General features: G+C 41.6%; 1 protein-coding gene and 1 long non-coding RNA gene across 6 annotated transcripts; one reads left to right on the top strand and one right to left on the bottom strand.

Annotated features, from left to right (window-relative positions):
* The first annotated feature begins 1,872 nt into the window (after window positions 1-1,872).
* DAZL (deleted in azoospermia like) lies at window positions 1,873-16,655 on the top strand. 3 transcript variants are annotated; one of them, XM_080975070.1, is made up of 11 exons: window positions 1,873-2,032; window positions 4,079-4,213; window positions 5,580-5,671; window positions 6,474-6,525; window positions 7,324-7,390; window positions 8,428-8,558; window positions 10,345-10,422; window positions 11,189-11,239; window positions 12,636-12,737; window positions 14,174-14,272; window positions 15,793-16,655. In XM_080975070.1, exons 2-11 carry the CDS (start codon window positions 4,175-4,177, stop codon window positions 15,844-15,846), a joined length of 765 nt encoding a protein of 254 aa, XP_080831196.1. In that variant the 5' UTR covers window positions 1,873-2,032; window positions 4,079-4,174; the 3' UTR covers window positions 15,847-16,655. The 3 variants fall into 3 exon arrangements, with proteins under 3 accessions (XP_080831196.1, XP_080831194.1, XP_080831195.1); XM_080975068.1 differs by lacking the exon at window positions 1,873-2,032 and adding an exon at window positions 2,258-2,416 and having other exon boundaries at window positions 15,793-16,652; XM_080975069.1 differs by lacking the exon at window positions 1,873-2,032 and adding an exon at window positions 2,641-2,827.
* On the bottom strand, window positions 6,532-27,800 carry LOC308459585. 3 transcript variants are annotated; one of them, XR_013978185.1, is made up of 5 exons: window positions 27,669-27,800; window positions 25,252-25,358; window positions 23,089-23,177; window positions 22,866-22,972; window positions 6,532-7,164 (listed from the first exon to the last, which is right to left on the bottom strand). It is a non-coding gene; the product is annotated as an uncharacterized lncRNA (long non-coding RNA). The 3 variants fall into 3 exon arrangements; XR_013978186.1 differs by lacking the exon at window positions 22,866-22,972; XR_013978187.1 differs by lacking the exons at window positions 22,866-22,972; window positions 23,089-23,177.
* Window positions 27,801-27,898: the final 98 nt, after the last annotated feature.

The raw sequence follows: 27,898 nt of genomic DNA, 5'->3' as shown, positions 1-27,898 counted from the left end.
TGTCTTTCCTTCTTTTAACATACATCTCTCTAGGCTGACTGTTGTGTTTAGCTTGATCTGCAGGGCTAGGTTTCTAAACTTCTTTACAGCTTCACTGATATTTTTCTATGCATAATCAATAATGTTCAAAGATATGTGTCTGTGTGTAAATGCCATTTCAAAAAACAAAAATAAAATCATATTTGCTTAGTAAGAACATAGGAACAGCCCTGGTAGCTCAGGCCAAGGGCATATTTAGTCCAGCATCATGTTCTCACCTGTGGCAAACCAGATGCCAGTAGGAAGCCTGCAAGCAAGATCTGAGTGCAAAATCACTCTCCCAACTTGCAATTCCCAGCAACTAATATTCATAGGCATACTGCCTCCAGCAGCAGAGGAAGAAGATAGCCATCATAGTTAATATCTATAGATAAAGATAAAGATTATTCTCCATGCATGTTTCTAACCCTCTTTAAAGTCATCCAATTTGGTGGAATGCATTGTGACTTTGTTAGTTTTCTTGTGCAGGACTGGATACAAGGCTGTGCTGCTGCCTTTGATTGGTGCTAGGTCTCATATCATGACTTCTGTGATCCAGCTTGCTTAATTGGTAGCATATTGATATGAGCTGTAGCATATCCATCAGTGTTTATAAAGGAATCAGTACAGCCATGTGTTGGCTGCAGGGTTCACATGATGTAGGTAGGTAGCCAGCTCTTTGATACTGGCTAGGACACATTCATTAAGATAATTTGAGATTTTTTCTCTTAATTTCTTTTGGCATATTATATACATTATGTCTAATATTCAGTCCTGAAATCTTTTTGTTCTGTCCACTTTCATCTATTGCAATCCCGAGCTGATCATTTGTAACACAATGTGTACCACTCTTAGATCAATAAATAATGATTCTTAGAACACACATTTTTATTGTCATATCTACAACACAGTTTGTTTCAGGGATGCTTAAAATAGAGCAAACTTCACTTACTACAATGAATGCAATCTATTCCGGGGGAAATATTCTTCTCCCGAGACAGCTCCTACTGCTCCACGCACCCATCCACCTGCGACAAAAATCCTTTCCCTGCAGAGAACCTACAGCTGACCAAAATAAGTTATTTTTCTAGCCAAATTTTTATTGAGGACACAGTTAAGGTGTTATTTAAAAAGAAATACTTCAAAAAAGGAGGTGCGGTTCCATCCCACTGTTTTGCACTTAGGATCTCAACAACCCTTTTATCAATCTAAACCTAGTGCAAAATCACAGAGCACAAAATTACATAGTTAACAGGCATTATGAATGGTTGCTGTATGATCACACTATTATTTTTTTAATAAGGCGACAGCCATTTTGAACACCTTCCTCCTGTCTTTCACTGCACTTTTGAGTGTGGCCAACTGGTGGATTCTGAGGCAAGGGAGAACAAAACAAATCCAGGCCCCAATATTGCACCACACGTTTCTCACACAACCCACAAGTCCAGCCAATGGCCCCTTTGCTAGTAACTAACAGCACAATCCTATGCATGTCTACTTAGAAGTAGGCCCCACTGAATTCAATGCGACTTTTCAAACCTGGGAGGACTGCAGGCCCAAAGCTATTATCTTATCTTCTACCACGTACCTAATTTAAGGCCACTAAGGTGTTAAGACTGCCAAAAAAAAAAAAAAAAAGAAGACAGCACCAAACTACGCAGTGACTATGCATAAGGGCAGTTGCAATGTATAAGAAAAGGTAGGTCATCTAAGCATTTCATTATTTTTTACACGAAAAAACGTTTTTAATTCAGATCTAGATTCAACAGATGCGCAACCATCCCCTTTCCTGTAACCTCACGAGGGTCAGTGTCGGTTTTAAAAAGCGCTTTTCACAATGGCGCTTTTAAGCCGCTGACGTGAAAGTCGATTGCAGGTCTCTTAAATTTATTTATTTTTTACTCAGGACGGTCCTGAACGGTGAAGAAAAATGGGGGTCGGCGACACGCGCCCACTCCCCAACGAATAAAAAAACCCCATCCCTTTTAAAGTTTTACCTCAGCGCGGGGGGAAGGTAGGAAGTAAAACAGAGGTGGCGTGTCTTTTTATATATATATCTTCGAAACGCTATTCCTACGTAACAACGCTATATAGCAGCCTCTCTCGGGTTAAAAAATAAACCGAATAAGCGTTAAAAATTGAGGGGGGGGGTGAGCAAATTATTAGGACCAAGTCCCGCCTTGGCCCCTTTTGGGTGTGGCGAAGAGCCGTGGGCGGGGTCTCTCTCTGGGGCGCTTTCTGGAGCAGCTGCTGACATGTTTTAAAGGGAGGGGAGGGGAAATTTGTGGATTTGGTTGTGGTGGTGGGGTGTTTTTATTTATTTATTATTTAAAAGGGGGGAAGAGAGAAAGCCTTTGTTTTCCATTTCGACGAGTTCAAAGGTTTGCCCTAGAAGATGGTAAGTTAAGTAAAAAAGGTGGTGTTCCAAGTTCTTCAGGGGCAGCCACGTTTTTTTTACTTCGTCGGTAAAAAAGAATGGCTTTTCAGAGAACTGCGAGGGCTAAGTCGGGGGATGGAGCCGGGGGGGTGGAGCTCCCCCCCCATCCATGTAGGGAAGGGGGAACGGGGTCCGTTCGTCGCCCCTTTCGGAATCTAGCGGCGCGCGCGACGAGGTGCGCTTTTTGTGAGGGGAGGAGAGGCCGGCTCGACTCGGCCTCGAAATAGCGGCTTGGGGTGAAGGCGGCCCTTCCTCCTCCGCACCTATTGAGGGGTCGAGGGCTGCCGTGGGGAACGGGAAGAGAAGCGGGCCTCGAAAGGCTTCGTGAAAAGCCGTCGGAAAGGCCTCCGTAGAGCGCGAGGAGGGAAGGCGGTGAGGGGAAAAGGGCACCATTTTGTCGCGCGGCGATTTTTAAAAAAACTTTATTTGAAGGCGCTGCCCCTCCCGCAAAACGGGTTCCCCCCCATTTGTTGGGTGTCTGGAACTGGAAGAGAATAGTCCTCTCCAACGGATCAACTAACGCTGAATTTGAGCACGCGTGTTGTGTGTGTGGAGTGCGAAGCGAGCGGCTCCAAACGCGCAGGAATGGCGGGCACCGCCGCTGCGTTCGTGCTGCGCACGCGCACCAGGCCCTGCCGCTTTGCGACTGAAGAAGAACGGTCTTAATTTGGGTTCGCGGCTAACGCGATGTGTCTAATAATGAGCATCGGTTGGCAGTAATATCGGGGTGCGGGGCACCTGTTCGCTGTGGTTCGTTTCTTTCTTGGAGGAAACATGTCTCGTAGTTACTTAACTCTTGTCAACTAGGAGGTAGCGGCGTGGAGGAAACTGCGAGAAGGGGCTTCTTCAGTCTGTGCAGCCTCGGTGCAAGCTGCCAATGCGAGATCGGGGGGCGGGGAGGGTGTAGGGAGCTAGCACTTTTATTTCAAGGGTTTGGGATCCCAAGCAGCTCGCAAGGCTCCTAAGCATCCTGGCGAATGCTTTGCAGCCCGAGCCATCTCTTGCCCAATGAAAATGTCTCCTGCTTGTTCCCCCTCTCTCCCTCGAGGGGCTTCAGCTGCTTCTCAGTGTCCAGGCGTCCGGGGTGGGGTGGGACAAGCTGGGGAGGAAGCAGCAGGGCAGCTGCCCATACCAATGTGGTGGCCCACCCCAGCTGCCCAGTCCAGCAAGGGGGTGCAACACTTGCACCAGCAACCCACACGGCATCTCTGCAACTAGGTAGGGACAGGTGGCTTTGATCTTGTAAAGACCCCACAGAACTACAGAATCGCTCGACTATTCTGTTTAATTCTTAAATCGAGGCCTTAAGATTTTAAAGAGTTTAAAATATTTTTATTATACATGTGTTGTATAGGCATGTGTTGCTTGGAGACTGTAATGAATCTACAGTAGGACCAATGTTTTTCTCTGTGCGGTACAGTACTTAACATTTTCCAACGCAACATTCTAAAACAGTCATGTTGCAGACAAACTTCAAGGGAAGGTAAAAAGAATCCTGATGTTAGCTAGAAAAATGCACTTGGTATTCTGTTCTGCATGTTAGTTTTATCCACATAGAGCAGAAAATGTCTAATAAACAAGTGTGAAAATTCTTATAAAATGGTATATAAAATTTGTTCATAGTCTGCTGCAAATCAAGACTCCCAAAACATTACCCGAGAAGAAAATGCTCAGTTGCCTGCAACAAGCCAAGGCTATGTTCTGCCTGAAGGGAAAATCATGCCAAATACCATTTTTGTGGGTGGAATTGACATTCGGGTATGTATTCTTTTTATTTTGAGCTTATTAATATTTGTTAAAATTGGTGCATTGATCTGTCTTGAGGACTTGGGGCAGATGAGTATATGCACAATAAAGGCACAATAAGCTTTTATGGGAACTTAAGTCCAAAAAGTCCAAAACTTAGGGGGACTTAATTCTGATTAGATATGCATAGGATTGCACTGAAAAACTACTCTAGCCTGGATATTACTTAAGGTCCCCTATTTGGTTGCTTTATGTGGAGGTATTATCACTAGTGCTGCTTTTAAATACATTACTCAGACTTAAGAATTTTCATCTTGCCACAATAAAAAAATAATCATTGGCTGTCCAGAGTAGGAGCAAATGTTTGACACATTGTAATCACAAGATCTTCAAATGCAGCTGGAGAGCTAGTAGCATTACTACTTTAGTCAAAATATCTCTAATTTGGTGTTCAAAAAACTGCACAGCCTTTAGAAATGATTTTTACAACCTTATTTTCGCTTGGAGAAATAATCTTGTGCTCAGGATGCATTGAAGAAAATATATGCAGTAAGCCTCAGAAACCCAATGAGAACTTTTAGGCAGTGTGCTGCCTTCTTACATTGAGACTCAGTACTTCTCAGCCTCCCTCAGTGATCATACTAAGGATAATTCCAGTTCTCTCACTCATACATGCCTTTCCCCCATTACCTTCTGTTCTTATGCTGCTGACTAAAGCTAGCTATTTTAAGTCTTGTTTAAGTTTTAAAATATCCTCAGTAGGCAGTGTTAGAAACTGAGATGAAATCTAGGAGCAAAATGGCAAAAACCTAGGTTATGGGCACAACACAGGAATGTCTAGGTGTGTTTTTTTTTAATAAGAAGAATACAAAGCTGAAAATGAATGAACTGCAGCTAAAATATTATGTTCATTTTTCACATGGTCTAGTCCTTCCCCTGCCCACCCCCTAATATTCTTAAGAGGGTCTTCTCCAGTCTTCAGAAAGCAGATGGAAGTGGGGAGGCAGAAAAAGGTCCTCCTTTCCTCCCACTCTGCAGTTTTAATCTGAAATCTTAGGCGCAGTACTGTGCCCAGAGCTCATAAACTGCTCGCGCTAATGAAATTTCCTGTTGCAAAATGCGCCTAGAACAATGGGAGTTTTGAACACTGTCAGTCAGCATATTGCTAGCCCATAGAATAGGCATATTGGCTCCATTCAGCTTCTAGCACTTCGTTAAGCAACAATAATTTATTGTTGCTGCAGGATCATAAACTGCTGAGAGTTAATTATTTTGCTGCAAACACTTTTAAAACAATTTTGAAGCCATACTTGCTAGATTCATGATACTGCAATGATTTTCACTGTGCCTTTGTTCATATGGTGCAATGTACTTCTAGATGGATGAGACAGAAATTCGGAGCTTCTTTGCACGATATGGCACTGTTAAAGAAGTGAAAATAATCACCGACAGAACTGGTGTGTCCAAGGGGTGAGTAGATTGCCTTGATAACAGTGTGACCATTAATAAGGTGTCAGTCATACCAAATTAGCCTATTAGCTGCTAGGGTAAATGTGGATGGGGTAAGATAAGCACAGGAAGTATCAGTTGCTATTAGAGATATCAGTACATCGTAGATCTGTGTGAGCTGTGAATTGGTAAATCCCAGCCATGAACACTGTAAATGGTTTAGTGTCTCTGATTTTTAACTCGTGTCTTTGTATTTTATTGTAATAGTGTTTTGATTTTGTCCTGCTAAATATGTTTTCAGGCCTTCGGAAGAGATTAGGTATGAGTTTAAAGTAGTCGCCTCCTGTAGAATACTGTTCTTGTTTTACATTTGATGCTGCTGTGTATTTTATATCTGTTAAAGTATTTTATTTTTTCCCTCTGACAATTTGATGAAGAGTGGGATATAAATGCAACAAATAAAATAATACATATGTGTTTAATCAATATTGTAAGCCACTTTGTGGGATCTTGCAGCCAAAGGGTGGGATATAAATCTTCAAAATAAATGGAATTTATTAAGAAGCAATGTGGCTATCAATAAATCTACTTGTCCTTGACTCTGAGAATTACAAGGAAGTGACAATCAAGTTTGAGAAATTAGTAGTGTCTCTCCACCCCCAACTTTCAGGAACTTAACTGCTGTCATCCATTCTTCATCTCAGTTTGGTTTGGGATTGTACTTGCCTTGGATGTTTTTCTTCTAGTCTGAGGTTCAGTTTACATGGTGGTACTAATGCTGAAAAGTTACACTACTGTAGCTAATTTTGACTTACCTTTGCAGGTATGGATTCGTGTCATTTTTGGACAATGTCGATGTACAGAAAATAGTAGAAGTAAGTTGTCATTTGGGATGTCTTATATGTGAGAATTATCTTGAATATCCAAGGGTTCAGTTCTGGTTTGGCATGGGATCGGTAAGGGGTTCAACTTGTAAAGAGAACATTGGATTAGAGTGGCTGATCTTGGTTTCAGGTGGGATGCAAATTGACTGTTTTCAAGAGTCTCCTTTCTACCCAAAGACTGTTTCTTCTCATTCCAAATGTTCATTTAGCAGATAAATCTGTATCTTCATGCGTTGGGTTCAGTCTGCTATACTTCTGATTATAATTTGTTTACACGTAGGTTCTTAGCCTCTGTAGAAATGGTTGCATTATCAGACAATGCTTGCAGGTTTTAAACTGCTATTGAAAAATAATGATTTATTGATAAGTGTACATCACTCCTGAATAACTGACTTTATTCATTGAAGAAATGAGTAAGCTTCTGTAGCTGCTTCACCAGATCAAGGTACATCAAAGTTCTTTGCCCGAATAAGTTTAAAAAGAAACTCTTCTTTGGAAATCTGTGTTTAGTGTATCAGTACACTACCAGTGTGGTAAAAATCTTTCTTTGTTTCTTTTTTGTACTGTTCCGCCTTTTTGCTTATTTTACAGAATATATTTGCTGTATATCCAATTTGTCAGTTAGCACTTCTAGAAAAAAACAAATTATAATAGAGAAAGTACTAATTAGAATGACATACCATGAAAGCAGTTGCAGATGCTTGTGGCGTTTGTATGTTCCATAGTCTGCAATGTTTAACCCAATTAAGAAAATGTAGGGATCAAACTCTCACATAACTCTTTTTTCAGTCACAAATCAACTTCCATGGGAAGAAACTCAAACTAGGACCTGCAATAAGAAAACACCCAAACCTATGTGAGTATCGTTAAACACGTTCAACTATATCAGATGAAACTTTGTAGTACCAAACTTAATGTTGTTACTATAATTTATAAGTATAAATCACAGCAATAATTATGGAATTTAAACATAAATAACTTATACGGATTTGTACCATAGTGTGTTGTTTTGCTGATAAAACCAAATATTTTTACAGAGCATTTGTAATTCTTCCCAGGGAACAGCAGGGAAGACCTGCAGAGATGTCCCAAGCTCTGCTTGCTTGTGCTAGCCATGGCAGAATGTGGTGTTCATGGCTGTTTTCTGGCTTATTGCTAGACTCTTTGGGTTGACATAGTTTAAAGGCCCAGGCATCCATGGAGTTTTGAATCCAGAAGATCTCCACTGGCGACCTGTCCTAAAACACTGTTTCAGCAGGAGAACCTTCAGTGATAGCTTCCTGTTTGGGCAAAGCAGGGAGGGACTGCCAACATGGCAAATCTCTCCTCAGCTGGCAGTTCCTTTCTCTTAATAAGTCCAGTGGAGAGACAGCTATATGCTATCCTAGTGCCTCACCCAGTTCACATAAGGTGTGTGTTTGACTGCCTCTTGTGGATGCAATCCTAAACACACTAACTAGGGAGTAAGCCTCATTGAAGACAGTGAGATTTACTACTTGGTGAACGTGCATTCACAAGAGTAACTCTTGTGCATGATGTAGTTCAGTTGCATATCTGCTAATACTGTCTGTGACTTCTATGGAACTAGAAAAATATTACAGTACCAGCTGTACAATTTCTTCAGGATAAAGGAGCCTAAACTTGTATTTTAAAATACAACACACTTGCAACTTAGGCACATTTAACTTGTGTGCATTAAAAAACCACACACAATTGAAAAGGGGGTAGGCACCCAAGGGAAAAAAAACTTTGGTAATCACACTCACCATTGTACCCAATGTGTTTTGACGATATGTGATTTTGGCTTTAGGCGCTATGCCCAGAATATAACCCCCACGTAAGTTGTGGGCTTACTGTATATGAACGTTCTCAATGCTTCCCTTGTCTTCCAAGGTGCCTATCATGTGCCACCGAGACCAGTGCTTATTAATTCGCCCACACCTCAGTTCCACAGCGTTTGGAGCAACCAGGAAGCATATTTGCAGCCTCCAGCTGTGATGAGTCCTGTCACACAATATGTTCAGGTAACATTTTCTAAAGTAGGGCCTTAATACAAATGAACAGCACTCCACAGTTATTTTATATTTCGGGTTACTGAAAAAAATTGAATTTAAAGATTCAATGTTTTCTGCATAAATGGTGGACAGATGTGACTTAAGCAGTACTACAAGAATAAGGGTTGTATGTTGTAACCATTACTCCTTGCTTTCCTTGTCTATTGCAAAGGCTTGGAATGGGTTAAGGTAAAGGGACCCCTGACCATTAGGTCCATTCATGGCCGACTTGGGTTGCGGCGCTTATCTCGCTTTATTGGCCGAGGGAGCTGGCGTACAGCTTCCAGGTCATGTGGCCAGCATGACTAAGCCGCTTCTGGCGAACCAGAGCAGTGCACGTTCACCTTCCCGCTGGAGCGGTACCAATTTATCTACTTGTACTTTGACATGCTTTCGAATTGCTAGGTTGGCAGGAGCAGGGACCTAACAACGGGAGCTCACCCCGTCACGGGAATTCGAACCACCGACCTTCTGATTGCCAAGTCCTAGGCTCTGTGGTTTAACCCACAGCGCCACCCGTGTCCCTTTGGAATGGGTTACATTTAGCTATATTTAAATCGGGGCTTTTTTTCTAGAAAAAGAGGTGCTGGAACCTTTTGTTGGGGGGAGCAACCAACTAAAGTTGTTTTTACGTGGGAAGACATCTCTTCTTCGCCCGCTCACCATGGCAAAATAACATAAACAGCCGCTGCCTACATCACACAGCTCCAAGTGCCATAGTGCCTCTATAGCACAGCACCAAGCACTGTGACGGGCAACAGCAACGCTACAGAGGTGCCGGAACTCAGTTCCAGTTAGTTCCGGCTTAAAAAAGCCCTAATTAATACACTTCTGAAACATTACATGAGAACTGGCAAACATAAAATGCACGTGGGATAAAGGTTTCATTCTCCGGACACAGAACATTCATGTAGTTTGTGCCTCCCATGACATAAACTGTTAATCTAAACCCAAAGCTGCTAATCTTTCCAGAAGCATGTAAATCTTCTAAGTTGTCTATCAGGGAAGGTGGGATTCTCATGAATTATTTCATATGGGGTGGCACTCTTGGTACAGTAAATAGCTGAAGTGATAGGGCAGCCTTTTTACCTTTTGAAACAAAGCTTTCTACTAAACTAAATGCAGCTTTGAATTTGTCATAACTCATATGTTCCTCTTAACTAGTCAGTTCGCTCAAGACAGCAGCCTTTTTGTGTGGTGTCTTGCTATTAGAACTTCAGATACAGTTATGTTTGCAGGTCCTTTCCACTTCAAATCTGGTTTAACTAAACTTATCTTAGACCTGTGGAGACATATATTTGGTTTAAACATAAATGAAGCAGCAGTAACCTCAGGCTCACATTCTCCTCCCCTTTACATGTGAGGGGAGGAGATTTAAAGCTTCCTGGCTTCTTCTTGGCTTTTTTTTTTTTTTAAAGAACTTGTGATTTGAGGAAAATATTTGCCAAGTTTGGATGCAGCAAGAAATAGGAAGTTTTAAATAACTTAAGAAGAGCTCTGCTGGATCTGGTCAAAGACAATAGCACTCAAGTTACTCATGATTCCCAACAACTGGTATTAAGAAGTATACTGTCTCCTGTCTCTATGCATGAAGGTGAAGAGGATGCATGAGGCTGTGCCATGGTTAACAAGTCATCGTCTGCTATTGGGTATACACCACACCATACATTTACCAGCTAACCTGGCACTTTGTCCATGATATTTGCCTTGTAAGAATATACTTTTGCCTAACCTTAGGGTTTTTTTTAACTTTCAGGCATATCCTTATGGATCACCAGCTTTATTAATTCAGCAACAGGTACCTGTCGGGTTTCAGCCTGCTTACAACTATCAGGTTTGTGTTGAAATACATTTCACTTCTACTACTGAAATGTGAAAGCCAAGCTTGATGAAGCCTGATCTCTTTAATTTTAGAGGAATACTTAGTTTAAATATGTCTGGCAGATTGTTCAATTTGATATGGATTTGTTGAATAAATGGCTATAAAATGATTTAGATTTGTTAATAAGATTTGCTATAAGAACAGTTACCAAAATGGAAGTAGTCTTGAGTTATGTGGTGGTAGTATATCTGAATGGATATTTGATCGAATTTACCTTTGTGGTCACTGAGCTGCTTTAAGCATAGGACCTTTTTTCAGTCTATTGTAAATAATCCTGACAATACTTACAATAAAAGGGCAGTATCCACATTAAAAAGAATAAAACATTGGCTACAGTGAGGCATGTCCTGCTACAAAGGCAAAAGTCCTTGCGCCAATAGGATTACTTAGTTGGATACAACCCTTGGTGCCCTATCCTTGTCCAGTTCTGTCACTGAGATGGCTTGCTTCTTCTCTCTCCTCCTCTCACCCCTTTGAAGAGATCATGTATTCTGTTTATAGTACTGTATCCAGCTTGTGCAAATCCTGATTCAACAGATCTTCATAAACTTGTTGAAAATACATTCAGATTTCTGCTCCCACATAGCATTATTGTGTATCTAAGGACTGACATTTTTAAAAAAACACTTTGAGGTAAAAACTTTTTTTGAAATAAATTTGTTGAACTGTCTACTGCTAAAGGCTGCTGCATATTGAAACATCTTATTTGTTTTTTAAGGTTCCACCACAATGGCCACCTGGAGAACCCAGAAACTATATTGTGCCTCCGGTAAGAGGGTCATACCATGTATTTAAGCTTGTTAGATTAAGCTAAATTGACAAAAAATAATTCAGATACTGAAGTACTGCCACAATAGAGTCTCATTAAAAATGGAAGGATTTTTCCACAGTAGAAGTGAGTGCTGAAAAAGGTTCCCAGTCTGTTTTTCGGCAGAGTGCTGAAGTTGTGCATCTGGCACATGTTAAGATTAAGAGTTAAATTTTAGATCCCATCCTTTACACTAGACATTTCAAGAAAGCCACAAAAATCTATCAGGCGTGCATGAAGTGCATATTTGAATTTTTTCCTCCCCCACTCCCTCCTTCCCCTCTTCCTATAAATTCCTGTATAAATTCCTGTATATGCGTAATACTCCTGCTCTATTATGCCTTGGTCAGACCACACCTGGAGTACTGTGTCCAGTTCCGGGCACCACAATTTAGGAAGGATAGTGACAAGATGGATGGAACGTGCAGAAGGAGACGACCAAGATAATCAAGTGTATGGAAACCAAGCCTTATGAGGAATGGTTGAGGGAGTTGGGTATGAAATTCCTGCATTGCAGGATCCCTTCCAACTCTGCTATTATCGTTCTATGAAAATACTTTTTACCTTTGATCACCAATCTATGCAGATACCCATTACTATACATTATTATTTCATATCTGTAATAATTTTTGTATATATACTTCAACATAACTTTGTTAATATATTCAGAACCATTTATCTGAGTTTTTATTGTTATGTTTTAATTTTATGTAATTCTTCCATGTCATACGCTTCAGTGTAAACAAAGATACAGATCAATCCATGTTAAGAGTTTAAAAATAAAAATGAATAAATACTATGCTATCAAAACCTGTGGGATTGGTTTGTTGTTTATCTTCACTGGCATGGCGACTACTGGTTCTATAGTTGCTCCTATGCCAGCCTAAGGTTATAGCTACATTAAGAATAAGGACAGACCTTTCTGATAGCTGCCACATTCCTATTTAATTATCCTATTCTAACTAACGAGAGAGCTTATTTTGAGGTGTGTTAAGGATGTATAATAAAGTGACTGTCCAGCACCTCATAAATTATCTCGCCACCCTCAATATTTACAACAAGCAGCATAGAGATGTAGAGGTCGAAGGTCCAGAGTGGCTCTGTGAGTGATAGCTGTAGATTGGGGGGGGGGGGAATGATGGGTTCCAAGAGATGCTGTGGCTAGTAGGGTAGGAGTGCATAGCAGTGTGTTGTATTATAATTACTGGATGGCCCATCCAACCCTTTGAGCTTTTAACTGGGTGGGAGCAGAAGGTCACGATTTCATATAATAGCTTGCATATAATACTTCCATTTCTTCTGCACCTGGAATAGACAGTGTCAGTTTATATTAACTCATACTTTGTATTTTACATAGGCTTATACCATGAATTATGGTGGTGATTTGGAGGTAGGCGCAGAACAGGCAGAGTGTTCTATGGCCGAGACTGCACAGTCCTGTGGAAACAGTCCACAAAAGGTACCCATGATTTCTTTCAACATCCCCAAAGGGGAACATGAGAGATAAGGAAATGCAGAGTATGAAAAAGGGGTGTTGTGTGCATTGCTTCTCTCTGTTCCTGAAGTATTTTGTGGCCAAGGGTGAATAGAAATACTCGAGTTAAATGAGAAAAGGCTGCTGTCTTGCTTCATTCAGCATCTTGTCCTATGCTTGGCCTTTACATTTTAGCATTCTCCTATGTGTGAGCCCATTGCTGGAGAAAGTAGCATGGCAATGATAATTAACACAATGTGGCCTAAATTCGTTAGCATGGGATTTGTATTTCTGCTGTTGGAGGTCCTTGGCCAGACCAGAATCTACTTGTTTCTTATTACACAAGATGATTAAATGCCTCAAATGGGCAGGAGGCTACAGTAGTATTCTGCCGAGTAGAATGTTCTATTCCAGAGAAACCTTTGACTCCAGCATGGTTTCTCCCCACCCCCCCCTCTCTATATATACAGTGGTACCTCGGGTTAAGAACTTAATTTGTTCCGGAGGTCCGTTCTTAAGCTGAAACTGTTCTTAACCTGAAGCACCACTTTAGCTAATGGGGCCTCCTGCTGCCGCCGCGCCGGCAGAGCACGATTTCTGTTCTCATCCTGAAGCAAAGTTCTTAACCCGAGGTACAGTTTCTGGGTTAGCAGAGTCTGTAACCTGAAGCGTATGTAACCCGAGGTACCACTGTATATATATTTGCCATTTTGAAGTTCTATGTTTGCATGTCTGAACAACCTTTTAAGTGGAGGATGAGTCCCATAGAGGTGGGGAATGTGTCCTTCATATCTGTCCCCTGGATGGTGTATGTACTTAGTTTGTGTAAATATTCACAGGTCAGCAGTATGCTACTATTTTGTTACCTCTGAATTTGGATTTGTATTGGAACTTTGTCCATAGAATTCCAGATCAATCATTATATTTATGTAACTTTTAATCATAGTAAAAACTGTGTTCACTCTGTCCAAACCCCCTGTACCCCTAAGCAAATTATACATTGGGGTTGTAAGTTATTTCTTGTTCTCTCTCTGTCTTTCCCTAGTTGCTAGTTCTAGAATGCAGCAATCAAGCAAAAGTTGATTTTGATAACGTTATTGTTCGTAGAATCTACCTAATCTAACAAGACTATTTTCAAGACTGCTATTTGGGACATAATTTATTTAACGCTAGGAAATCCTCACTGTAGATGAAGGGTATTTTTTTAAAGGGAAGGAATTGTTTTAATAAAACTTTCATTTTGTGTTAGTGCTGTGGTGTCTTCCAAAGTGGCTACTAGAAAGGTTACGAAAACAATAAAGATCTGATTTTGGAAATACCAACCTTTGCAGCAAAGGTCTTGGTACAGACAACTTTATTTGTTTTTACCTATGGTGTACATACTGTATTGAAAATAAACTAATAAAATGTAATTACTTTAGAAATCTGTGGACCGAAGCATACAGACGGTAGTGTCATGTCTATGTAACCCAGACAACAGATTGAGGAACAATATTGTAACTCAGGAGGACTATCTTAAGGTATGAATATGATTGCAGACTACTAGAGGAGATCAAATCATTAGGGCAGCAACTCTTAATCACTTGAATTTTATTAATTTGTTAATTTTTGTTTTTTAATTGTGTCGTGTTATTTTTTGATTCTGATTTTTATTAATTTGTATTGTTTGTGGTTTGTTTTTTCTTTCTTTTTTTTCTTTTTTATTCTCTTTTGTAATTTTAAAATTTTCAATAAATATCATTAAAAAATTTTTTTTATTAATTTGTTGAAGCGTTGGGTCAACTAACTTGCATTCAGAGTAGACCCATTTAAATTAATGTATCTAAATTGGTCATGGTAATTAATTTTGATAGAGCTATTCTGGGTAAAAGTAAGTTGAAGCCAACCTTTAAAGCTTACTGCTGCTCCTGTTTGGGACCTAAAGAAATCAGGATGTAGTTCTGACTACATACTTGACAGTGACAACTACAAATAAGCACCTGCCTTCATAAGCCTTATTGCCGCATTTTAATTTGGCATTGAAATGTTCTTACTAAATACAACTGTTTAAGCTGGGCAATAAATGGTTTTCAACATCATAATATATCACCAGGTAAATATCTCTATATATGACAATATATCTCTGCGGCGGCAGAAGGCCTTGCTGGGGCTCCCCACAGTGGCAGCTCTGTTCCACCATACCTGCCTGCGATTGTGGAGGGTGCACCGCACTTCCCTGCAGCAGCAGAGAGCCTTGCCATGCCTCACCACGGTGGCAGAGTGTCTCTCCGCAGTGGCAGAGGGTGCGCCACACTTCCCCCAGCAGCAGAGGGTCCTGACTGTACTCCCCATGGTGGTGGCAGAGAGGAGGCTCTTAAAATGGATTCTGTGCATGCATAAGCCGCTTAGGTTAACTAAACTTTCTTCTACTTTCTGGGAGTAAGCCTCATTGAATTAAGTAGGGCTTGCTTGTGAGTAGACACGCATTTGCTTGCACTGCTTACTGAAAAACGCCCTACGCATCATTCTCACATAGTACCCAACCTCCCATTTCAGCATAAGGCAGCCAGCTAAATCTTTTCCCCCACAGAAGCCCCCCTACAAGCCCTCTTCCCACCAGTTTCTCCATTTAGCAAGTAAGCAAGCAAGCAAGCAAGCAAGCTTTTATACAAGCTTTTATAGTACAGTACTTTTATAAATAAATATAAAAAGCTTCCTTTTTGATATGGAGGAAAGCTATTTAGGGGAAATCAACATAAACACCACCTGATGATGATGATGATGATAATAATAATAATAATAAATAATAATAAATTTATTTATATCCCTCTCTCCCCAGCCAAAGCCGGGCTCAGAGCGGCTAACAACAGTAAAATAATACAGCATTCTAAAATCAATTATAAAATCAGTTCAAATCAATGTAATCAAATTAATTGATAGAAATTATTCCCCCCCTTTTTTTCACTGGTGGGGGTGTGAGGGAGGAAAGAACTTTATGAAAAGTATAATTGTGCTCTAATTTCTCTCTTTTCTTTCTCCCTCCCCCTTGCCACCTTTGTAGGAGAAAAGGGCACATCATTTTAGAAGAAGCAGAGCTGTACTCAAATCTGTTTGATTAATGACACTGACCTGAAGTGCTTCATCTATTGCGTTTAAAAGAGAGAGATTACATACACACATATATAAAAACGCACTTGACAATTATGTAGCCTTATTGGCAAAAGTTGTTTCAAGTTGGAGTTTGTTTGAATTATATGTTATCTATTTCTAGACATGTTAGAATGTTGTGTGTTATCTATTTCTAGAAGTGTTTGCTTTACCTTGTCTAGATGTTTCACTGTTCTAAATTTCTTACCAGAAAACTTCTTGAGTTCAGTTTAAAAAAAGAGTTAAGTTGTGTTTATTCCTAAACTTTAAAATATGTATGTTTCTGCATGTTGGCAGTTGCTTCTAACATTTTAACTTGTACCTTCAGTACTTTTTATTTACTTCCAGCTCACACTTAAAAAAACGAAGTTTTTTTTTGCTAGAGGTATTTTTAGAACTGTACTTGAATCAGGTGAAGACATCCAGTTGCAACTCAATTAGTGCCAGAAGTACATAAGTACAGTGTTGCCTTAAAAATTCAATCAGTGGGGACTTCATTCACTGTGTGTGCTGCTTAGTTTTATCAGTTTGAGAACTGATAATTAAAAGTGTACTCAAGAATGTAACTTAACGGTATTAATTATACTTGGTGAGTTGCACTTTTTTTTTATACTGAGCCATCTTGGCTAATAGCCATATCCTAAAATTGTGGAAAGAATGAGTACTATACAGTGTGATCTTGTGCTTTTTAAAACTGGTCACCAACTTTAAATCAAAGAATTTGTAAAACTGTTTAATTATGTAGACTTTAGTTTTATATGAGAAGAATTCCACAAAATAAACTCTTTTGAAGTGGATTTGTTTTGTGATTGGCTATCAATTTCAGTGAATCTTGAAAACCAAGGGATAACTACAGCATGTTAGTAGTACTTTTACTTTGTCTTAACAGAGTTGCTGTGTGGGTGAAACATGAGAATGATTAAAAATTCTTTAGAATTCATACATTTCTCCTCTAACCATGGGTGTTGCCAGGATTTTTGTTGAGGGGGCAGGCCTTTTGTTAGGGGGGCAGAACCTCAGCTATTTTTTTTAATTGATTTGGGGGGAGGCAGCTGCCCCCCCCCAGCCCTCCCTTGGCTACACCCATGCCTCTAACTGAAGCCATTGCTCCAGAAAGCAATTAGGATAGTGTTATCCCCACTTTGCCCCACATGTTTTGGTCCTGTTCTCTGCTTGTACATTTGATGTCAGTCAAACAAGACACAGAGGGCAACAATAGGCATAATTTGTTCCACTTGGGTGGGAAAAGAATTTATAATCTCAAAAAGCAGACCTCTGAACTTGCCTCCATGCATAGACCCACATGTAACATCTAATATACTAGGGGGCTAGGCTGCAGCATTCCAAGTCCGTCAAGATAAAAGGATCTACACGGGCTCCAACTTTGTAGTTAGGGCAAGAATAATATACAGACAAATAAGCAACTATAGTCTGTATTTTCCGAGGTCACCTCATCTAACAATACACATTTCACTTGCCAGCTGTCCCAGTCTGAGCTGATAGATCAGAAGCAGCTATACATAAACCCTTGTGTGCCAGAAACAACTTAACTTGTGTACTTAAAGCTTTACCTTTTATACAGGACTTTAGGTTCAGATAACTTACACTTGCAAGAGAACATATATTCGAAGAATCCTGTAACCATGAGCTGGAAATATTTTAGAAGAGCAAGAGTATCCTGCCATAGATTTGGTTCCCACAGCAACTCTTGTGGTTATAGAATGTGATCAACCTTGATAAAATTTAAACTTTGATATACTGCTTTGATTTCAGTGAAGCTATTATGCATGCACCATTATAGCATTTTTAAAGGCTGCCTCCCAAAAGTTTAGAATGTTTTTTTTAAAAAACTTGCTATGTCCCAAACTTGAACAGCTTCCATAAATCTGTCAAATATAGCATGTTACAGCTTAAGGTGATAAATGCTTCCTGTGCAAAACATAGTTGCCAAGTAGTCCCATTATAGGATGGATTACTTCTACTAAATAACTTGTAATGTGGCTACTACTTCAGATAGCAGTTAAAAGTGTGGCCGCAAGGATTGCTGGATTGCAGGGCACATAGACCCAACAAAACAAATGCTGTTGATTAGGAATACATCTGATCTGAGGGGAGATTTACATCCAGTGCCAGACAGAATTGCACTGCGACTCGAGAGTCAGGATTGCATCTTGGGGTGCTTTCAGATCCAGGGCTGCATCTGAAAGTTCGCAAGCAAAAATAATGGCCAGAAGTGCTCTTTTTTTTTTACCAGTTCTTTGCCAGTTGCATCACTTCCTCGAGAAGCAAAACCTAGTTGATGTAATTCGCGTCTTAATGACATCCAGATTACACTACTGTATTACACTTTAGGTCTAGGATATGTTACTGCCTGCTGTTTCTCATATGAACTCACTCGTGTTTTATGAGGGCAGCACAGAGCCTTCTGTGCGGCAGCAACAAATAACCGAGGAGCTTCCCAGGGAGGTTCACTTTGGGCCACCTCTTTTTTTTAGGAACCCAGCCAAGGTGATCCTGTTTTAAAGAGCTTTTTGGGTGCCCAGAACAGACACTGTAACAATGCAGTTACATCATTTCATGGCTCCATTGATTGCTGTCGCATTCATTGCTTGTAATATAATGTGTTCTATAAGTTGGCAGTGTGTGTGTGTGTGCGCTTGTGAAATTTCAGGCCAGGAGCTAGATTTCATTCTGGGCAACCTTTTGGTAGCCATGTTGCCAGTGGTGGGTGGGGCCAGAGGCAAAAGTGGGTGGAGCAACAAATGCAAAAAAAATCCACTGCAGGGTTCTGCACACGCCCCTCTCTACCTTCCATTGTGATAAACAGGATGGGTTATTAGGGTTCAAAGGCACATTATAGCTGGCACAAACACTTGCTAAGCGAGGCCAGTGAGAGATGTGACTTGGGGAGAGTTCTGATACAAAGTTATGGAGGGCCACATTTTGGCCCCTGGACCCAAGGTTTGCCAGCCTTGTTTTGTGTAATCTAGTATTTTTGCCTGTACATTGCTTTTAACCATTGCTAGCTGTGCTGGAGAGGGACACGGGTGGTGCTATGGGTTAAACCACAGAACCTAGGGCTTGCCGATCAGAAGGTCGGCGGTTCAAATCCCTGCGACGGGGTGAGCTCCTGTTGCTCAGTCCCTGCTCCTGCCAACCTAGCAGTTCGAAAGCATGTCGAAGTGCAAGTAGATAAATAGGAACCGCTCCGGCGGGAAGGTAAACGGCGTTTCTGTGTACTGCTCTGGTTCACCAGAAGCGGCTTAGTCATGCTGGCCACATGACCCGGAAGCTGTACGCCGGCTCCCTCGGCCAATAAAGCGAGATGAGCGCCGCAACCCCAGAGTCGGTCACGACTGGACCTAATGGTCAGGGGTCCCTTTACCTTTACCTAGCTGTGCTGGAGTACGTGTGTGTGTGTGTGTGTATGCATGTGAAAAGGCAGAATGCAAATATTTTAATATATATGTGCTTATTTGCAGAGGGGGGTATTGCCAAACAATGATAAAATGTAACTGCTTTTCTAGTAGATTTATAGGTTTAGATATATCTAGCCTAAAAGGTAAAGGTACCCCTGACTGTTAGGTCCTGTCGCGGACAACTCTGGGGTTGCGTGCTCATTTCGCTCTATAGGCCGAGGGAGCGAGCGTTTGTCCGCAGCTTCCGGGTCATGTGGCCAGCATGACTAAGCCGCTTCTGGCGAACCAGAGCAGCACACGGAAACACTAGCCTAGGTCCTCACAAACATAATGGAATCTTGCTGGTTGGCATGATACCACATTGTAATATAAGAAATGACAGAATAGATGCATATTTCCTTGACTTGGAACATGGGCTATAATACTGTACTTCCACTGCAACATAATCACTGGCCAGCAGATGGGGTGTTAGGCTTAAGTATTACTACAAATTTCAGAAGCGCTGTCATGACTTAGTCTAGCAACAAAGAGAGTTGCTTGCAGTGCATTAGAGACCCATTGGTTTATTTTGACATGAGCTTCTTTATGCCTCAGCTTACCCTGTCAAGGTAAGTTCTGGGAAGGTGGTAGGACTATACACACATGGGCTTAAATATGGGGGATAACAAGGTGAAAATGAAAGATAACTAATACAGAAACCACATCCTGATTGCTGAGGCAAACACAAATGCAGTACATAACCACATGGAAAATAACTTGTAGTAAGAAAGAGCTACCTGTCTTATTTGAGCTCTGTCTGAGAAATGCAAGTAAATAGTCTGGCTGTTGGATGAATAAAAGATGCAAAGGAGATCAGGGATTGTGTACTTTTAATAGCTGTGTAGAAGAGAAAAGTTGCAGAGCAGTAGCACACACTGAAATTTATTTAAAGGAAAGGGACCGCTGTCCATTAGGTCCAGTCGTGACCGACTCTGGGGTTGTGGCGCTCATCTCACTTTATTAGCCGAGGGAGCCGGCGTACAGCTTCCGGGTCATGTGGCCAACATGGCTAAGCCGCTTCTGGCGAACCAGAGCAGAACACGGAAACGCCGTTTACCTTCCCGCCTATTTATCTACTTGCACTTTGAGGTGCTTTGAACTGCTAGGTTGGCAGGAGCTGGGACCGAGCAACGGGAGCTCACCCCGTCCCAGGGATTCGAACTGCCGACCTTCTGATTGGCAAGTCCTAGGCTCTGTGGTTTAACCCACAGCGCCCGTTGCAATTAATAAATTTGTACATAGTCATAAAGAGACATGGGGAGACACTTTAAAAATTTTATATAAATATGCTATCCAGTACTTGGAAAATAAAAATTTTAAAGTAGCATTCTGCACAAAGCACGAGAAAACTTTCACACACAAAACATCTCTGAAAAGTCTGAATTGCCAGAACTCCCTCTGTGTGAAATCTAGTGCACCCCCTTACTAACTGAGGCTGCTTCGTCCTCTCCTCCCTCTGCAGTCCTCTCCTCATGCACCTCTAAAATCTGTTCCAGAGGGTTAAGCACACAATGCTTAATTATGTCTTGTATATTAACACTGAGTATTATTTAAATTTACTGTGTTACCTTAGCTGGTTGGGTTTTTGTTTGTTGTCTTCTTGGATTTTATTATGCTTTGATTTTTAAAAATTGTTTTAATATTGTATTGAGGGTTTTTTTTAACAGGCATGAAGGTCCAGTTTGCAGATTTTCAAAATAAAGAAATTTACATTTTCCCAGTTGCTCTTGATGCTCTCTATGCATGTAAGAATCTTAAGAAGAGCTCTGCAGGATCTAACCAAAGGCCCATCTATTTCAGGATTCTGTTGCCTGAAGTGGCTCACCAGATGCCTCTGGGAAGAGCACAAGTAAGGCTCAAAGGCAATAGCCCTCTCCCGTTGCTGTTCCCTAACAACAAATCAGCATTGAGAGGCATGCTGCCTCTGATCCTCCAGGTAGTGTATGTATGTGGCAAGTAACCTTTGCTAACCTGAATCCCCTTCTAAAGCCATTCAAGTTGGTGACTATTGCCACATACTATGCGGCCCCCAAGCCAAGGAGGTAAGTAACTATACAACCTTTAGAAAACATCTGAAGACAGTCCAGAATAGGGAAGTTAAATGTTATATATATATATGTTGGCAGCTGCCCAGAGTGGCTGGGGCAACCCAGTCGGTTGGCAGGGTATTATTATTATTATTAATAGGACATCCCTATTTTAATGGAGGGCATGCATATTATTGCAAGTACCATGGTTTCGCTATGCCTTGCAATGTGTGAAGAAGTACTTCCTTTTCCCCCTGTCCAGAATCTTCCAACATTCAGCTTCATTGGATGACCTTGAGTTTTAGTATTATGCAAAAGGGAGAAGAACTTAACCTTGTCAACTTTTTCCACACCATACCCCTCTGCCATGGCGGCTCTCTTGACTTGCCCTTGTTCTAAACTGAAAAACCCAAAATGTCGAAACCTTTTCCAATAACCATTTCAAGGTGTGGCAACCAAAACTACACAGTATTCTTGTATCCCATAGATAGAAATTAACAAGAGTTGTGATACTGGCTGTTTTATTTTTCAGTCCCTTTCCTAATTCCTATAATGAAATTTTCCTTTTTTCATATCTGCTGCACATGGAGCTGACATTTTCATTGCATTAGTCACTGCAGTGTATCTTGGGTTTTGAGGATTTCAAATACAAAGAGAAGTTATAACAAACTAAGATTCTTGGGGTGTACTGACTCACTGCTAGGGTATTAAAAGAGTTAAGACGGTTATACTTTATTATTTGTGGTCTCTAATACAGACACGCCTGAGATCTGTGCCTGCTCAGAGCCACAACTAAACACTTCTCCTCAAGGGAAATGTCCCAATGCGAGACACATGAACATAGGAAGATGCCCTGTACCGACTTATACCATGAGTCCATCTAATTTTTAGCTCATTTCCTTTTTTTTGCCGGGCATCTGACTTTTAATTACATTATTGAGTGGGTGGGATGTTTTAATTCAGCTCTTTAAAAATTGTCTTTTAGATTTTCGTTGTATTTTATGCCAGTTTTAATGTATGTGTGTGTTTATATATTGTAAGTAGCTTTGAGTTACCTTGGTTAAAAAGTGACAAAATAGCAGCAGCAGCAGCAGCAACAACAACAACAACAACTAATAAACAGTATTGTCTTCCCTAGCTGGCAGCTTTTAACGCTTTTAGAAAAGCATATTTCCCAGCATAATCCCAGTGATTATGCTGGTAATTGAATGTACTTGTTTTATTTGCAAATAATGTGCTCCACAGCTCTTCCAAGGGCCAAGAGACATGCAAAGGTCTTTGCAGTTTCCTGACTCACTGCCCGGAATGTAAAAATGGCAAAGGCAATTTGACATTAGCTATAAAGCTACATAAGGTATACATGTGGCCCAAAATACACTGACAACTAGGAAAGCTTTGACTACTGTTCTGTCTAACACTCAAACTGTAAACCTCAGATCTTTGAATCAAGGGGCAGTAAATAATAATAATAATAATAATAATACTATATTGACGGGGTTTACCTGGTATTAATTAGAGAGCTGCAAGAGGAAGTTTAGCACCACATGGAATAGGATGCTGGTCTGCAGAAGATCCATTTTCCCATCACATGGTTATCAGGAACAAGTATCTATGTGTATACATAGAATGTGAGCTTCATTTGTGTGGGTGTGTGCATGTTAGGAAATACTGAATTTGCAAAAAGATACGTGCCGTTTTATGTTCACTTACTTTTTTTGTACATACCAATAATTTGAAGAAGGAGCAGGATGAGCTGTCTTTGAATTAACAGGCGTATATATTGACTGGAAGTGATTCTTGTTGAGCACAGGCCACTAGGAAAGCGAGTATTTACAAGCTTTATATATAAAAATAATTTAGAAATTGAGATCTGATACTTAGTAAAATTAGAGGGGCAAACTATGACCCCCTTTGAAAGGAACAACACGAGCATTAGTGTTTTATGGAAAGAAAATTTTAAGCTTATTCTCTAGGCCAAGTCTGCAATAACAAAATCCTAATACTTGCAATAGTAAAAATAAAAAAATAAAAAGAGAGCAGATTATCTGTTCCTTAGCTCTGTTAAGCTATTCTTTTGAACTCAGGTAAAAGGATAAATGTTTATACGTTTCAGTGTATGCTTATGGATGATGCAAGGCTTCTAATCCGCTTTATTGGTTTTGAATAAAAAAACAGGAGTTGCTCTTCTGGACTAAATGTAGATTCTGGACTAATGTAGGCTAAAATTCAGAGAGCTACAAGAAGCAGAGAACCACTGCCCAAATCCTTCCTTGAAATTCCCCTTCAAAATCCAAGTTCTCCATTAAAACTGAGCCTGTAACAAAACCTATAAATTAACATTCTTTCTGTTTACCCTTGCCTCCATTCCCCTCTTCCTCTATTGCTTCCCCTGTACAGTGTGTTTTTGAACTGTAAGCTCTCCGGAGTAGGGATCTGCCCTCTTGAACTTGGCGATGTGCTGTGCACCCTGATGGCGCTACATTAAAAATTAGTAAATGTGTACACATAACTGATGCATCAAATTCCCCCACCCTCCACAATCTTGGTTTCTGTTGGGATTGGCTGCATTGGGAGACCAGATCTGCTGCCCCTGTGGATCCTGCCACCTGAGGCAGTAGCCTCACCTTGCCTTATGGGTGGTCCAGCCCTGATTCTTACATTCCACACTTCCAGTGCAGTTCTCCATCACTTGCCTAGCCTCAAAAAATCTGCTTCTTTTAAAAATTCAATTTGTTCTGCTAAGGTGATGGAGCGCTTTAATCCATTTTAATTGTGCAAACCTAAGTTCCCCAGTGTGTGCTGGAATCTATCCTACAAATAAGACAGTGTGTGAGGGCTAAAAGTGCTGCAGATTTCAGACACAGTTCCGCCTGTAACTATTACAACACATGATTTCTTTATGTAGCTGCTGATTACATTATTATCAGTGGACTAGATAGAATATTCTGTATTGTCTTTTGAATCACATAAAGCTTGACTAAATTATGCTTCATACCAGGAATTAAATAAAGTGCACAATAAATAGCTTCATTTTGGTATGAGATATTCACTTTATTTTTAGGAAACATCTCTTAAGTTTTAACTTTTAATAGCTTTGTTGCTCTAGATATTCCTCAAGTTTCACCTTTGATGTTAAAAACCATCCACAGGGTGATATTAGAAGCCACTGGTGTAGTGCCCATGAGATTGGAGCTGGAAGTGCTGCTGACCCGACTTCTTGTAATAATATACTGAAAAGGCTGCACTTTCGCTCTTCCCCAGATGCTTTAACGCCACTATCAAAAACCTGTGCAATTATATGGCCCCCCTGTTGGGAGTGCATGCTGCTTTCTCGCATAGGCAGAAAGCTAGACAAGTCAATGAGTGGGGAAAAATGATGAGGTAAAGGAAGAGTGTGAGAGAGGAAAACAGTGCAAACACAAAAGGAAAATTCAAGGGGAGAAAGAAGAAAAGGGATGATAAGAATAAAAAGTCAGATGGTAAAATGACTGGAAAATGTATGCGCTCTGGCAGTGTTTTCATAATGAAGGACATGAGCCTGTTTTATGCTCTTCTTTCTAAATGTGTTCCCTTTAGGCAGCTTTTTTTATTTTTCCTTCTATTTTGTGCTAGATGGCAGCATAATTTAGATTATCTGTTATTTGCAAATGAGACCTGTTATCCCTCAATAAGCCTTCAATGCAGCTTCCTTTCTATTGTGAGGTGGCAGCGAGTAAAAACCTTTAGAAGAGCCTGTGCCCTATATAGTTAGTCTTTTATAGCACATGACAGCAAGGTTAGAAAGGCTAATTAGATGGTAATTATTATGTAAAGTGAGAGTATCGTACAGTCTATCCTATCCTAGTTACAGCCTTGCATTTAGGCTAGTTCCAAACACATTTTACTTACAAGCGCAGTGGGTCTGAGTGGAACTTGCTTCTGAGTAAACCTGTTTTGAATCAGAATTTGTAATTTTCTGTTTTGTATATGAGCCATGGTCCAGGACATGTTGGTACCTGCAGCAGAAAAATGCAAATAGTGCTCTTCAGGTGATAAAGATAAAGTGGTTTTGGTAGCATAGCATGTGCCATATGAGACAAACCCCCACTTCTAAATGGTAGGACCCACTTTCCTCCATATAGGCAGAACAGAAAGCAACATGTTTCCTACAAACTTGAGTATCTAAGCAGTTTGTAAGGGACTAGGACTTAGCTGATGGAAAGAAGCCTGAATTCAGTTGTTAACGTTTAGGCTAGTAAGATGACAAGCCTAAAGAGCATGGGTGTAGCCAAGGGGAGGCAGGGGGGCAGCTGCCCCTCCCAAATCACTAAAAATCAATACAAATCTGAGGCTCTGCCCCCCCCAAAACAAAAGCCTGCCCCCTATAACAAAAATCCTGGCTACGTCCATGCTAAAGAGTAGGCTCACTAATACTCTTCCCTGTAGAGACAATGTGATTTTGTGCCTTAACTCTGCACCTTCACCTACCTCCTTATACCTGAAGCAAAAGACAAGTGGTAGTAATAAGCGAGCTGAAATTCATTGTAACTGCAGGAAGCAGTAGTAGGCTCCCTGTCCATGCTCCTGAACAGCATTTTTAGCCTGCAGTTCTATACATCAGAGATGGCTAAGCTATAGCCCTCCAAATGCTGCCTATCTTCACTGGCCATTGGCCATGCTGGCTGCAGCAGATGGGAGTTGGAGTCCAACAATACTTGAGAGTACCACAGGTTGAGAGTACCGCATTTGAGTAGGTACCTGTATAAATATGTGTTTTTACAACAATGACAAATAATATTAATAATACAGTGGACGCTCAGGTTGCAAACATGATCCGTGCGGGAGGCATTTTTGCAACCCGCAGCGTTCACAACCCCCAGTGCTGCATCTGCACAAGCGCAGGTCGCGATTTGGCACTTCTGTGCATGCACAAAGTGTGATTTAGCGCTTCTGCACATGTGCAAGCGCCGAAACCCGGAAGTAACCCGTTCTGGTACTTCCGGGTTTTGGTGCGTCTGTAACCCGAAAACGCACAACCTGAAGCATCTGTAACCCGAGGTATGACTGTAATAATAATAATAATAATAATAATAATACTGCCCCCTCGGCTTGGTGTTGTATATGGAAGAATTGCCTACACTACCCTAAATCTGGAGCTAGCCACAGGTTTCCTGACCCTAGACCAGGGGGCTAAAGGAGTTGCAATTCCAAAGGAACCAGAATTCCAGTTGCTGGAAATTCCAGGATCAGGGAATGCTCTTATGCTCAGATCCTGCTTGTGAGTTTCCCACAGGCATCCAGCTGGCCATTGTGAGGACAAGAAACTGGACTAGATGGGCCATGGGGCTCTTCTTACGATCTTAAAAAGAGAAAAGAAGCAGGAAGAGAAGGGGGCTGGTGGTTAGGAGACAGGGTGTGGAGGGGTGTATTGGATTTATTTATTTATTACATTGATATCCCACCTTTGCCCACGGAGCTCAAGGTGGCGTGCATGGCTCTCCGTCTCGCCCATTTTATCCTTACAACAACCCAGTGAGGTGGGTTAGGCTGAGAGATAGCGACGGTCCCAAGGTCACCCAGCGCATGACTGAACCTGTGTCTCCTCATGGCTGAATCCAGCGCTCTAACCACTGCATCACCCCGACTCACTATGTTGCGTCTGTCATGGTTTGAAGTGGCAGACTCAAGAGTGTCTGAGTGCTCAGGGCAGGCTCTTCAGGGGCCTAGGCAGTTGTCGATTTGGGGAGGGCCCGCTGAACAGTTTACAGGGCAAAGGTGCCACACCCAAGCAGTCCCTGCCCACCTTGACCCAGGTGGTCTCTTCAGGGGTCATGACATGAACAACATTCACTCTAAAGGGGCTCTGAAGGGCATGTCAGGCAACACAGGCCTACCTAAGTGGGCCACGTGAAATATAAAATACAAGGTGTACATGGGAATAGCCAGGATTTTTGTTAGGGGGGGGAGACAGGCCTTTTATGGTGGGGCAGAACCTCAGTTTGCTATGTATTTTTATTGATTGGGGGGAGGCGCAACTCCCCCCCCCCCACACCCAAGCTTCAGTAAAATGTCTCCAGCTCGTATTTTATCTTCCACCAAACTCAGGGGCAGCAGGAAACCGGCCACCCATGTGCAGCATCAAAAGGGCCACAAATATAAAGGATAAGCGCAAAGAGCTGCGCGTGTTTCCTTGGAGGCGAGCTCATCCCCCACGAGCAAGATTAGGATTGGCCGCGCGCTTCTCGTCTGTAGCAACTCTGGGAGGAATCTCAGATTTTGGGCGGGGAGAAATGGCCGGGCGGGGAGCCCTGCTCTGGGAGCCTGACTTCTTGCCGGCGTGCGAGGAAGGCGTCGCCGTCGTCGTCCCCCGGCTTCGCCTCCGCTCCATTTTCCTCTCGCGGGGTGGGGTGGTGGGGAAGAAGAGGAAGTGCCTCGGATCTCCCCGGGGCCGAGCGAGAGGGGCTGCGCCCGCCGCTCCCCGCCCGACACGAGGCACCTCCCAGTCCCGCTTCGGCGGCACCTCCTCCGGCGGCTGCTGCTGAAGCGCCGCCAAGCC

Source organism: Podarcis pityusensis, assembly GCF_964106645.2.
Source record: "Podarcis pityusensis genome assembly, chromosome: 12".
NCBI classification, from domain to species: Eukaryota; Metazoa; Chordata; class Lepidosauria; order Squamata; family Lacertidae; genus Podarcis; species Podarcis pityusensis.
Note: the sequence above shows the minus strand (reverse complement) of the source record. Positions and strands in the feature narration are given on the sequence as shown.

Coding starts and splice junctions, on each gene's coding strand:
- DAZL (XM_080975068.1), top strand. Junction 8,559..10,344: donor CTGTCACACAATATGTTCAG/GTAACATTTTCT, acceptor TTTAACTTTCAG/GCATATCCTTATGGATCACC. Junction 10,423..11,188: donor AGCCTGCTTACAACTATCAG/GTTTGTGTTGAA, acceptor TTGTTTTTTAAG/GTTCCACCACAATGGCCACC.